Raw genomic sequence first — 14,589 nt, 5'->3', positions numbered from 1 at the left:
GTTATACAAAAGGGACTGCTTACATTATGCTTGTCTGTCCCTTTCTGGAGTACTGCTGTGTGGAGTGGGTTCTGCATGAGATGGGACTGGTTCAAAGAAAAGCAGCTCATTTTGAATTGTCACAAGACAGGAGGGAGTGTAACGTGGACATGATATGTAAATTGGGCTGGCAATCATTAAAACAAAAGTGTTTTTTTTTTGTTGGGGCACAATCTTCTCATGAACTTTCAATCACCAACTTTCTCCTCCACTTGGGGAAATATTCCGTTGGTGCCCACCAACATAGGAGGAAATGATCATCATGATAAAATAACAGAAATCAGAGCTCACACAGAAAGATTAAAGTGCTCATTTTTCCTGTGTGCTGTTTGATAGTGGAACAATAGAGAAATAACTTGAAAGTGGCTTGCTGAAGCCTCTGCCAGGAACTCGATTCTGAATTGCAGTGTGATCACGCAGATGTAGACAAAAATGTTATTACAGTGTGTAACACGTCAGATACTGCACAATCAAGCACTTCGACATTACAACTGTGTCCTGTAATACTGCTGTTAAGTTAACGACATACATACACTGCTAGAGGGAACAAATACAGTTTATCATATTAAAACAAAGTTAAACAAAATATACTAGAAAAAGAATTTTGGTAGTTTAACTTACAGTAGTACCTTATATTGATAATTAAGATCACTTTCCCGCAGTCTTGACCATGTTACACCTTATAATGGATACTGACTAGTAGCAAGTATGTTGCTGTTACTGTTGTTGTTGTTGTTGTTGTTGTTCTTGTCATCTTCTTCTTCTTCTTCTTCAGTCCAGACTCTGGTTTGATGTAGCTCCCCATGCTACTCTATCCTGTGCAAGCTGCTTCATCTCCCAGTACCTACTGCAACCTACATCCTTCTGAATCTGTTTAGTGTATTCATCTCTTGGTCTCCCTCTAGGATTTTTATCCTCCATGCTGCCCTCCAAAACTAAATTGGTGATCCCTTGATGCCTCAGAATATGCCCTACCAACCGATCCCTTCTTCTAAGCAAGTTACGCCACAAATTTATCTTCTCTCCAATTCTGTTCAATACCTCCTCATTAGTTATGTGTCTACCCATCTAATCTTCAGCATTCTTCTGTAGCACCACATTTTGGAAGCTACTTAAATCTATACTCTATGTTAACAAATTTTTCTTCTTCAGAAATGCTTTCCTTGCCATTGCCAGTCTACATTTTGCATCCTCTCTACTTCGACCATCATCAGTTATTTTGCTCCCCAAATAGTAAAACTCATTTAGTACTATAAGTATCTCATTTCCTAATCTAATTCCCACAGCATCACCTGATTTAATTCCATTATCCTCGTTTTGCTTTCATTGATGTTCATCTTATATCCTTCTTTAAAGACACTGTCCATTCTGTTCAGCTGCTCTTCCAGGTCCTTTGCTGTCTCTGTCAGAATTACAATGTCGTTAGCGAACCTCAAAGTTTTTATTTCTTCTCCATGGATTTTAATTCATACTCCGAACTTTTCTTTTGTTTCCTTTACTGCTTGCTCAATATACAGATTGAATAACATCAGGGATAGGCTACAACCCTGTCTCACTCCCTTCCCAACCACTGCTTCCCTTTCATACCCCTCGACTGCCATCTGGTTTCTGTACAAATTGTAAATAGCCTTTTGCTCCCTGTATTTTACCCCTACCACCTTCAGAATTTCAAAGAGAATATTCCAGTCAACATTGTCAAAAGCTTTCTCTAAGTCTACAAATGCTTTCAAATTCTGAAGGTGGCAGGGGTAAAATACAGGGAGCGAAAGGCTATTTACAATTTGTACAGAAAGCAGATGGCAGTTATAAGTCGAGGGTCATGAAAGGGAACCAGTGGTTGCAAAGGGAGTGAGACAGGGTTGTAGCCTCTCCCCAATGCTATTCAATCTGTATATTGAGCAAGCAATAAAGGAAACAAAACAAAAGTTCGGAGTAGGCATTAAAATCCATGGAGAAGAAATAAAAACTTTGAGGTTTGCCGATGACATTGTAATTCTGTCAGAGACAGCAAAGGACTTGGAAGAGCAGTTGAATGGAATGGACAGTGTCTTAAAAGGAGGAAATAAGATGAACATTTAAAAAAAGGAAGAGGAATTTTTCTTGAAATCTCAAAACTATTTCATCATTCACAGCAAAACTAAATCACTTTCCTAAATCTAGATCAGAGCCTGGGTATAGTTTTGTCTCCAATGACTAGTAATGCTGGATGTAAGAAGAAAAGTGATTAAAATGTAAAACATTATCACAATGACTAAAGTAAAACTCACCAGTAAGCATGCTCTCATTTACAATGCAACTGCCACTCAACAAGATGGCATCACAGGACATCAAGCATCCATGCTGTGGAATTATGATCACATCACCTGGGACCAAATATTTTGAATCAACCTCCACACATTCTGTAAATCAAAAAGATTAAATTCAATTTACAGTTATTCAAAATATTTTTTTCTTTTCTTTTTTTTCTTTTTTCATGCATCTAAAGCACATGATGTGTCATGGATTTTTCCTGCTTCACTTTGAAAGCTAGACACTAGTCACAATTTCCTGCCTGTTTCACCTGAGTACACGTAGCACATATAGTTATCCATCACTGTCAATAATTTGAGAGAAATAATGTCACATTTTTAGATAACATATTACCAGAATGTCATGTTACTCAATATGGCAACATTTTCACAATAAAAGGCATCTTTATCTGAGCTTATTAATTATAAAAACAATCTGTAAGTTACACAGGCTTTCAGTTCAATGTGTCTATGTCTTTATTCTACTTTCTTCTAACTCAGTTGTTACTACCTATCCCTATTTGGATCTATCTTAATTCCTGTATCACTCTACCATTTGTCCCAAATTATTGTCTTCCAAGCTCTCATACTTCACTTTTCCATTCATGATTTTCATTTTTTCCCATGCAGACATGTTCCCAGAGAGTCGTGTGGCAAAAGAAGAGTGTGGGAGGCAGCCTTGAGTCATATCTGCCTGTACTTACAGACAGTGTGCCAGTATGACACTGACACAGTCTGAGCCCAAGCACACTGGGACTTACTCACACTGAACTGGAAACAACCTCACCAGAAGTACAAACACACCTAATCAAATAGTTAACAGCCTTGCAGGTAACTATACATTCCTGGCTCATGTAGGCAAACCGAAGTACCCAATCCACATATACCATACTGACTTACAGAATGTTATGCAATACATCACTAACATCTCCAAATTTTGGTTACACGCTAACTGTAGTAACAACTGAGTCTCCTTCATGTCCTTCAAATCTTATAACTGCAGTCTGTTTTCTGTACAAGTTATAAATAATCATTCAGTCTCTGTATCTTTATCCTAGCTACCTTCAGAATTTCAAATAGTATCTTGCAGTCAGTATTGTCAAAAGCATTATCTAACTCTAAAAATGACATAAATGTAGGTTTGCCTTTCTTCCACCTATCTTTTCAGATAAGTGGCGGGGTTAGAATTGCCTCTCATGTTGCCTCTCAAGTTTCTCCAAAACCCGAATTGATCTTCTCCCCCGTTTTCCATTTTTCTGCAAATAATTCATGTCAATGTTTTGCAATCATCACTTATTAACTTGGTAAAATTATTAGAGTCTTCCTTGGAAATAGGAAGGAACAAACAAATGAAAGAATGAAGGAGGATCAAGGTAAAATGTCTCATCGACAATGAAGTGATTAGAGATGGCGCATGAGCTCAAGGCATGGGAAGGATAGGGAAGGAATTGGCTGTGTTCTTTTGAAAGGAATGATCCTGTCATTTGCCTTGAGTGACACAGGGAAACCATGGAAGAGAAAAATCTCCATAAAGTACTCAAAATGGTCTTCTTATGATAATGTGAAACTTAACATGTCTGCTACATATAACACACATTAATCAATCTTCCACACATCATTAAGTAACAGAATCCCTCAACCATCCACAAAAGCTTCCAGAAATTAATGGGTATAATTTAGTAGTGAAAACTCCTCGTGTAACTAAAAATGTCAACAATGGGTTTACTGTATACTACATTCAAAATGCTCAGGTTTTAGGGAATGTGGTGACTATGCATGATTTTTTAGTGCCTTAAAACTGACAGTTTTGTTTGTCAACAAAATCTTTCAATGGGTCTCACATGTCAGTCATATGAAGATTACACCAATCATGGCAAACATTGCAACTTACATCCATTTGGATTGCTTACTGTATTCGAGCCTTGTGTCTCTCTACAATTATTACCTCCCCACACTTACTTCCATCGTTAAGTACACAATTTCTTGATGCTGCAGGATGTGTCCTATCAACTGATCCCTTCTTTTGGCCAAGCTGTGCCATAAATTGTTTTTTCCCTCAATTTGATAAGGTACCTCCCTAATTCTTACCCATGTGATCTTCAACATTCTTCTATAGAATTAATTTTTTTTTTTCCCAGTCCACAATGTCATATGCTCATTTCTATTTTCAAAAGCTGCTATCTTCTTGTTGTCTGAACTGCCTGTTGCCCACATTTCACTTACACACAAGGCTACATTCCAGACAAATATCTTAATAAAAGACTTCATAATACTTCAATTTATATTGCATGTTAATAAATTCCTGTTTTTCAGAAACAAATCTGAATCAACAATTTTTTAATTCGATGCTACACATTTGTTACCAGTATTCAGCAGATTTTGTAAAAAGTGGTGCAGGTATCTAATAATAATTAATATCAGCAGTGTAACATTTTGAAAAACTAGAAGGGAATTGCATAAAAAGTAATGCCTAAGTGTACTGTTGCACTGGACATTTGGCCCCATTAGCTGTTGTTTAAACAGAACACAAAGTAAAACTGCACTGTACCAGCAGCCTCGGCCTTCACTTTTAGCAAATATTAGGGCTATTTTTGTAAAGATTTCACTCAAAACTTTGACAAGAGGCCTACCACTGTCATCCTCTGTTCACAAGCAAATGCAGCTGAAAAAGAATACTATCTCAGTTATTTCAATTTCTAGGTAGATACGAGGGTTGGAACTTAAATAGTGGTATCTATTTATTCACAACCGATACAAAAAAGTTACATGTTTGCACCTGTTACTGTCCTTCAAAGTAGTCACCAGTGTTGTGTAGAACCCATTGCCAATGATGTGGAAGGCGTAGTAATACTGTTAGCAGAGCCTGTTCTGTTGATTGTGCGAATGATGAGGCCTACTGCCTGTCGAATCTCTGGAACAGTTCTGAAGCGAATGCCATGAAGTGGTTCCTTCCTCTTTGGAATCAAATCAAAGTCACAAGGACTTAAGTCCAGGGAGTATGGTGGATGGTACAGTACTTCCAAGTCCCATCGACCAAACAGAGCAGCCACAGCCTGTGCTGTATGCGCCCGCACATTGCTGTACAAAATGATGGGTGGGTTGTGTAGAAAGTGTCGCCGCTCCTTTCACAAAGCTGGTCACAGGTGATGCTCCAAAAATGAACAGTAATATGACTTAAGTCCTTGTGACTGATTTGATTCCGAAGATGAAGAAACCACTTCGTGGCATTTGCTTCAGATCTGTTCCAGAGATTCGACAGGCAGTAGAACGCTCCATTCGTACCATCAACAGAACAAGCACTGCTAATGGTATAGTACGCCTTCCACATCACTGGCAATGGGTTCTACACAGTGCTGGTGACTACTTTGAAGGAGAGTAACAGGTGCAAATATGTAACACTTTTTGTATCGGTTGTGAATAAATAGTTGCCACTATTTACGTTCCAACCCTCGTACAAACATTTTATATGTATTAACTAGTAACATTTATAGCAAATGGGGTGAGCAGTACTGTTGTGCAGTGTTTGTTAAGCTCTACTGTTGAGCAACATATTACATTGTGGTCACAAGTGGAGGTATGCTTATCCACATGGAGACACCGTCTCCATTTCTAATTGGTTGACTATAGTGACAGCCATAGCCAAGTGCAGTCCAAGTTTGTAGTCGGGGCAAACATGTTCACTATTCAGGGTGGTTAGTATTGATTCAGTGCTATCAAACTGTAATTTTATAACTTTTAAGAGTTGGTTGGTGACACCAGTAAGAGCCATCTTGACTGCAAGGCCACTGATATCAGAGCTTTCTAATTTGTGGGGAAGTTTGTTAGTTGCTCAGGATATTGATCATTATTATTGATAATAAGCATTACAATTAATGAGTTCAAGTTCATGACTTGCATTCTGATTAGACTGACAAATCAGTTCTTCATGTGGAGTGTTGAGCAATTGTAAATGACTATATTATGAACAGTGCTGCGGCAAGAATTGCAACACTGAATAAATTAACGACATTCCTTAAAAATACTCTCTTCACTGGAAAGTAGACTTGCATTTATCTCATAACAGTTTTGGTGCCAAACCATAAACAGAATCATGACCGCACATGACCTTCTGCAAGAGGGACATCCTCTTTAGAAGATGCAAGGTGAGCAAAACAGAACTCTGCGAAGTCTACCTGATACTGCACACATCCCAATGCAACTCTCACTGAACAGTTACAAAAGAGGTGTAGGACATGGCATCTCTTGCGGGGATGAATCTCAGTGGCTTTGACGGTTATGGATTGCATCCAAAGTGATGAACAGTGAATTCGCCCTACCAGTGACTTTGTGATTTTGATCAACTGAACAGTGACTTTCATTGGTAAAAGAAACAGAGCACAAGATAAGGGAGAATTGTGAATTTTAAAATATTAATCACATGTGAATCTCTAGATAAGGAGCTTGAAGTAACACTGATGATTGATTATAGCTGTTGCTCAAAATCATGCAACAGTACTGATCAGTGATAGGAAATATTTTGGTAATGTACACAACACAAGTGGCAATGGATGCTATGTCCTGTGATGTCGATGGATTATAGAAGACAAACATCAAGAAAAGAAGACAGAGATTGTGTGTTATGATGCAACGCACCGAGGAGGACGTATATGTCGAGAGGCTGCCAGAACTGGAGAGTGGTCACCGCATTCTCTGCAGCCTCCGTTATAACAGCTTGTGGGGCAGCCCATACGGAAAGGGAAAGTCACTGGCCCAGCTGATGAACAAGAGATGACCCTCACCTCGATAACAGGCAACTCGTCTTTATAAAATCTTTTGGAAGACTGATGTTTGTCTCTGTTACGGCCCAGGGTAGCAATAGCTCGGCAGAGTGCAGCACAGTCTGTAAACTTAGATTAGCAAATAGTGAGCACAAGTTGTATTAATTATTGACAGTAACATTTACAAACATGAATAACAAAAGAGGAAAGATGGTTGTTCTCAGGAATAGGATAGTACATTACTTTCAAGGGGGACATGAAGGTGATGAGCATCCATCTGGGTTACATGATGAAAGTTCAGTATTGCTGCAAGATACTTCTGATGTCATAGAAGTTCGGCAGAGGTACATTCATTCACATGATGATCATGGGTCAGATTTAGTGGCACCAAATGTAAGTCACCACACCCATTCAGCAAACACTACAGCTGTTCATCTAATAGTGAATCATCAAGTGAAAGTACGGTGATGATATGTTCATGAGGTTTCTCAAGGAATCTCAGAAAAAAATCTTGAAAAATCATTTAACATTCATTTGAAGAAACTAAAATTTACAATTTCCATTGTTGTTGTTGTTGTGGTCTTCAGTCCTGAGACTGGTTTGATGCAGCTCTCCATGCTACTCTATCCTGTGCAAGCTTCTTCATCTCCCAGTACCTACTGCAACCTACATCCTTCTGAATCTGCTTAGTGTATTCATCTCTTGGTCTCCCCCTACGATTTTTACCCTCCACGCTGCCCTCCAATACTAAATTGGTGATCCCTTGATGCCTCAGAACATGTCCTACCAACCGATCCCTTCTTCTAGTCAAGTTGTGCCACAAACTTCTCTTCTCCCCAATCCTATTCAATACTTCATTAGTTATGTGATCTACCCATCTAATCTTCAGCATTCTTCTGTAGCACCACATTTAAAAAGCTTCTATTCTCTTCTTGTCCAAACTATTTACTGTCAATGTTGCACTTCCATACATGGCTACACTCCATACAAATACTTTCAATGTTAACAAATTTCTCATATCCTCCCTTCACGACACCATCCATTCTGTTCAACTGCTCTTCCAAGTCCTTTGCTGTCTCTGACAGAATTACAATGTCATCGGCGAACATCAAAGTTTTTATTTCTTCTCCACGGATTTTAATACCTACTCCGAATTTTTCTTTTGTTTCCTTTACTGCTTGCTCAATATACAGATTGAATAACATCGGGGAGAGGCTACAACCCTGTCTTACTCCCTTCCCAACCACTGCTTCCCTTTCATGTCCCTCGACTCTTATAACTGCCATCTGCTTTCTGTACAAATTGTAAATAGCCTTTCGCTCCCTGTGTTTTACCCCTGCCACCTTTAGAATTTGAAAGAGAGTATTCCAGTCAACATTGTCAAAAGCTTTCTCTAAGTCTAAAAATGCTAGAAACGTAGGTTTGCCTTTCCTTAAACTTTCTTCTAAGATAAGTCGTAAGGTCAGTATTGCCTCATGTGTTCCAGTATTTCTACAGAATCCAAACTGATCTTCCCCGAGGTCGGCTTCTACTAGTTTTTCCATTCGTCTGTAAAGAATTCGTGTTAGTATTTTGCAGCTGTGGCTTATTAAACTGATTGTTCGGGAATTTTCACGTCTGTCAACACCTGCTTTCTTTGGGATTGGAATTATTATATTCTTCTTGAAGTCTGAGGGTATTTCGCCTGTTTCATACATCTTGCTCACCAGATGGTAGAGTTTTGTCAGGACTGGCTCTCCCAAGGCCGTCAGTAGTTCCAATGGAATGTTGTCTACTCCAGGGGCCTTGTTTCGACTCAGGTCTTTCAGTGCTCTGTCAAACTCTTCACGCAGTATCTTATCTCCCATTCCATCTTCATCTACATCCTCTTCCATTTCCATAATATTGTCCTCAAGTACATCGCCCTTGTATAGACCCTCTATATACTCCTTCCACCTTTCTGCTTTCCCTTCTTTGCTTAGAACTAGGTTTCCATCTGAGCTCTTGATGTTCATACAAGTGGTTCTCTTATCTCCAAAGGTCTCTTTAATTTTCCTGTAGGCAGTATCTATCTTACCCCTAGTGAGATAAGCCTCTACATCCTTACATTTGTCCTCTAGCCATCCCTGCTTAGCCATTTTGCTCTTCCTGTTGATCTCATTTTTGAGACGTTTGTATTCCGTTTTGCCTGCTTCATTTACTGCATTTTTATATTTTCTCCTTTCATCCATTAAAGAAACTAAAATTTAAAATTTCCATTAAAGAAACTAAAATTTAAAATTTCCATTAAAGAAACTAAAATTTCCATTGGAAAAAAGAAGAAAAATAAATTGCTAATAACGTATTTAAAAAGTGAATAAAAACCACCTGGGAAAAATTATAATAAAAAAAAGAAGAGTTTTGCTTAGAAACTTCAGTCTTACTTAAGGAGTATAAAGAAAGGACAAGTAGAAGCACACATGAGCTCCACATTACTTGCCCAGAATCTAATGCTGTACAGTTAGCTAATGATCAAAAAGAAACTAATACGTGTTGTAAAGTAACTAATAAGCAGCAAGACTTAAATGCACAAAATGATATGGATAAGAAGATAGAGTTGGTTAAAAATACATGCACTGAGAATGCAGGTGAACATTTAGAACTGAAGGAATGACAGTAGGTATGGGGTAAAGTTAGTCAGTGGCTCCGTATGCCACTCACGTTGAAGCAGAAATAAAGCAAAGGTTATAATCTTGACATGAGCATGAAAGATAGTAGGATAAAAATAAAAACTATGTGATAGCTGACAATCAGTATTTAATAGTGTGTAAATATTATAGTTTCTCTATCAGAGGGACACCCAGTTACATTAAAACAACAATCTGAAGAAATATTTCCTATTCAGTGGGACAATAAAAAAAAGATTAGTTGTGTGACTAGTGCACAAGAAGTGGAAGCACTATCCAGGGGAATGAGGTAGAATCACAATGCAACACATACGACCAATTCATAGGACTGTCAACAAATGAGTATTGGTCCAGCGGCATGCAAAACTATGTCAGAAGAGACCTGTTTTGAAGTTCAAATTATCACAAACATTGGGAAGAAAAGTTATAAAGAGGTCTTCCAAACACATTTGGAAAAGAATTTGCATTTAGACCATATACTGAAAGAGTGACTTGATTTCAATCATTATTAAGTTACAAGTATCAGTACACAAAAAGTTAACCAGAATGCCAAAGACAGATGTTAGTGGAATCGTGCAGGCTTTGAATCATTTATACGCTTTAGCAGGCAAAAGTCAGAATTTGGAAGGTTGGTGCAGAAAACGGTGGAAAGGAAATGACACACAAAGATGGGATGACATGCTGCCACCGAGATTTACACAACACCAGCACCAAATGATATGCATCAGGAATGCAAGGAGTGTCGCAGTATGAAAAGTAGGGTTCATGTAATTACTATTATAATCGTCCGAGATGAGGAAAAGGTGGATTTAATAGTGGAAGAGGAAATTATTATGGGAAGTCTAGAGATAACCATAGCAATGGAAATTATGAACAAGAGGCTTCATCTACAAGAAACTCACTGGTTGTTTAAGATTCGATAATGAACTAGAGAGACCAAAGGACCACAAAAGCTAAACTTTTTGGAATATGATACCATGGATAGTATTAAAATGGTGCTGATGGTTCTGAAAAAAAAGACAGACCAGTGAGAATTACTCTGGGTGCAAGGGCAATTAATAAAATTATATGGCCACAAACAGATTGACTGGAGGTTCCGGAAGAACTAATACAGAAATTTAACGATACTTTACTAAGATGGTATCTGTTCTTTCAGACATGTCCGAAAGAACAGATACCATCAGTGACCAAGCAGCTTGTTAGAATGAAATTACAATGAAATGAACACCCTTAGCTGCTTACAGGCATTGACATACGTCAACGGGGACAGATGAAAAGGTGTGCCACGCCCGGGACTCTAACCCAGGATGTCCTGCTTACATGGCAGACGCTCTATCCATCTGAGCCACCGAGGACACAGAGGATAGCGCGACTGCAGGGATTTATCTCTGGCACGCCTCCCGCAAAACCCACATTCTCAACGTATTGTCCCGCACTACATTCGTAGTGCCCCCACCCATTATACTCATTACTCATGGCGCGTTGCCAATTCCCGGACATGTCTGAAAGAACAGATACCATCTTCGTAAAATATATAGTTAAGGCTCACCGGCCACTTGACCATCTTCTTCTTCTGTGCGAATGCACAAACAGTGCCCGAACTCTTACGGGAATCGGCAACGCACCGCGAGTAATGCGTATAGCAGGCGGGGGCACTACGAATGTAGTGCGGGACAATACGTTGAGAATGTGGGTTTCGTGGGAGGCATGCCAGAGATAAATCCCTGCAGTTGTGCTATCCTCTGTGTCCTTGGTGGCTCAGATGGATAGAGCGTCTGCCATGTAAGCAGGACATCCCGGATTCGAGTCCCGGGCGGGGCACACATTTTCATATGTCAACGCCTGTAAGCAGCTAAGGGAGTTCATTTCATTGTAATTTCAATTTAATGATAGTTGGGTAATGTCTAGCACAGATATAACAGATAGCTTTTGGCAAGTGCATTTACCTAAAGAGTGTGGAAGATAGCCTTCATTTATGGTAGTCAAGGTTACCAATTCAAAGAACTTCTGTTTGCAAGATTTCCAGATACAGGAAATTAAGCACACAGTTAATGGATTGGTGGTACCATTTGATTTTTGATTTGAAGACATCTACTGCAGCATTTATTTTCATGTTAGATAAAGCACTGGTGATGACTTACTAGCTAAGGTAACTGTCTATGCAGACAACATATTGCTGCCAACAAAAAACTGGCATGAACATAATAAAATATTGGAAGAAGTTTTAGTGGCAATTGCAGCAGATGGCATCAGAGTAATTTTTGAAAAACCAGAGTTTGAAAGAAAGGAAATTAAATTCCTAGGACACGTTATTTCAACTAACAGCGTAAGGGCAAATCCTGACGAAACTCAAGCTATAAAGAACTTTCCTGAACCAAAAATTAAAGGCAAATAAAAGGATTTCTTGGTCTATGTTGACTTTATTGTAAATTTGCAACCAATCAAGTATTTAATGCCAAGGCATTTTTAGACTTAACGAAAAATAAAGCAGTTTGGGTATGGATCAGCCAGTGCAGTAAGGAATCCAAGAACGTTTAGGAAGAGTTATGCAAAACTATTACACTTTTACACCCTGATCTATCACAAGGTTTTTGTTTCATGGCAAACATGTCCGAATATGGGACTGGTTCATGATTGTTTCAGATAACAGGACAAGAAAGGGAAAACAATCAGTTTTGTGAGAATAATAATAAACAAGTGGGAACAAAATTATTCTGTTACAGGAAAGGAAACTTTGGCAACAGTAGGGCCATTTCAAACGTTCAGATACTTCTATGTATACAGAATACAGAGCCATAGCTTACCTGTCAGACTGCAAGTTAATGCATGGGAGACTCAGAAGATTCTTCTTCTTCCTGGCTCTACAGTCCTTGATGGGCCTTGGCCTGCTCTAAGACATCGTTCTATTTATCCCTGTCCAGTGTCTTGTTGTGTCTTCATCCTCAGACACAAATAATTTTTAAATCATCTTGTATGTCATTGAAGTATTGCAGTCTTGGTCTTCTCCCACTTCTTTGTGCTGCTGTGTATTGCAGCAGTGCTATTTTCATTGGGTTCTCATGTTCCATGTGAAAAACATGGCCAACCATTTCAGGTAGTTTATTTTAATGAACTTTATGATTTCAAGATCTTCATATAATCTGTAAAGCTCAAAATTGTACCATCTACATCATATTACATCTTCATTAGTCACCCAATAGCTTTGGCATAACACCTTTCATTCATTGGGACATATTACTGGCTAGTTTCTTTATTGATAGTTGAATCTCTTGCATCGAGGGCATCCAATTATCCTTGCCTTCCATTTGTCGGTATCAGTTAGTTCCCACACTTCAGCATTCTATGACTACATTAATTCCTTGAAGTACTCTGCCCAATGATGGAACACTCCTTCCTGTGATGCTATTAGTTCACCATTTCTTTTTCTCTACACTGTGTTGCTTTTGATTGAAATTCCTTTCTATGGTTACTGACCTCTCTGCAGAAATTCCTGCTTTCATTAGTGTTACTCAGTGATTCAATGTCCTGCAACTGTCTTTCAAAAAGGCTTCTCTTCTTTGATTTCAGAATCCGCTTTTCTGCACGCCTTTTTTCCTACAGTCATCAACAAACATTGTTGTTCTGGGCTGCATTTTTTATATGCTTCATTCTTTGTTCTTTTTGCCTCCTCACACTCTTCTTCATACCATTTTATACCATTCATTCCTTATGGCCTGTTGTTCCATAAGAATCACTTCTTCTGCAGTAGCCTGTATTTCATTTATGATCTTATTCCATTGCTCATTTAAGTTATGAGTATAGTTCCGCAGGATTTCTGTCAATTATTTTCCAAATTAACAGATACATGTTCAGCCTTCCTTGGGTCATTACATTCTGATGTATAATACTTATTTTGACCTTCTCCTTTAACTTTATATGCTGTTGAAATTCTCCCTCTAATTTCTGCTATGAGGAGGTAATGACCAGAATTCATCTTAGTGCCTATGAAACTATTGCAGGCTAGTATGTCAGAGGCATGCCTGGTAGCTATTAATATGATCAGTTTGATTCCTAGTAATGTTGTCTGGTGACACACAGATCAAAATATGTATATTCTTACAGTGAAACAACATGCTAGAAGAAACTGTCATGTTAAGTGATGCCGCAAAATTTATCAGGGTTCAAATGAGTTACTGATGAGAAAAATATGAGTTTATGCAAGTGAAAGTCACTTAGCTTCTCCTACTCAACTGTCTCTGAACTTCAAGTTGGTGAACCATGGGAATCTTAGCAACCCGTGAAAGATTGGGTACCCAACTCAGTGGGAAACAGAGGTGAAGGCAGATGAAAGTGGGAAAATTGTCCACCGAAGAATAGAGGGTTTGATGACAGGCGGATAAGTCATACCTTGGGAAAAAAGTTTTATTATGAAAACTGAAGGAAATACAGGTGGATGAACCCTAAGGCAAAGGCATGGCAATGTAACATGGAATATGAGAATTGTATTGTGGAATGTACAAACATTATATAGAATTGAAGCCATTGGAAACCTGGCTGAAATAGCGAAACATACAACATGGCCTTGCAAGAAATACGATGGACTGGACAGGATACCTTCCAGAAATAGCAGTGTATTATGTACTACAGTGGCCACAACAGTGAATACATATTTGGTGTGGGATTTATAGTCAATCACAGCACTGAACAACTTGTGACAGGTTTAAAGCAATAATTCCAAGGATATGTTGTATGTAAATAAAGAGGAAATCCTTTAACTACTGTCTCCCAAATGCACATGCCCCTACTGAGGAGAAGATAGAAGAAGAGAAGATGATCTATGAGGAACTGGAGCAAGCTTATCAACAGTGGATAAAAAATAAC

General features: G+C 38.6%; 1 protein-coding gene across 1 annotated transcript in view; it reads right to left on the bottom strand.

Annotated features, from left to right (window-relative positions):
• Window positions 1-14,589, bottom strand: part of LOC126183646 (polyamine-transporting ATPase 13A3-like) — a 265,104-nt gene that overhangs the window by 163,066 nt on the left and 87,449 nt on the right. Inside the window, exon 5 of the mRNA XM_049925790.1 lies at window positions 2,307-2,438. Within this exon, the coding sequence (XP_049781747.1) occupies window positions 2,307-2,438 (132 nt within the window). The remainder of the gene's footprint in view (window positions 1-2,306; window positions 2,439-14,589) is intronic.

The sequence above is a fragment of the Schistocerca cancellata genome, chromosome 4 (assembly GCF_023864275.1).
Source record: "Schistocerca cancellata isolate TAMUIC-IGC-003103 chromosome 4, iqSchCanc2.1, whole genome shotgun sequence".
NCBI lineage: Eukaryota > Metazoa > Arthropoda > Insecta > Orthoptera > Acrididae > Schistocerca > Schistocerca cancellata.
This window is presented reverse-complemented; position numbering and strand designations above follow the sequence as displayed.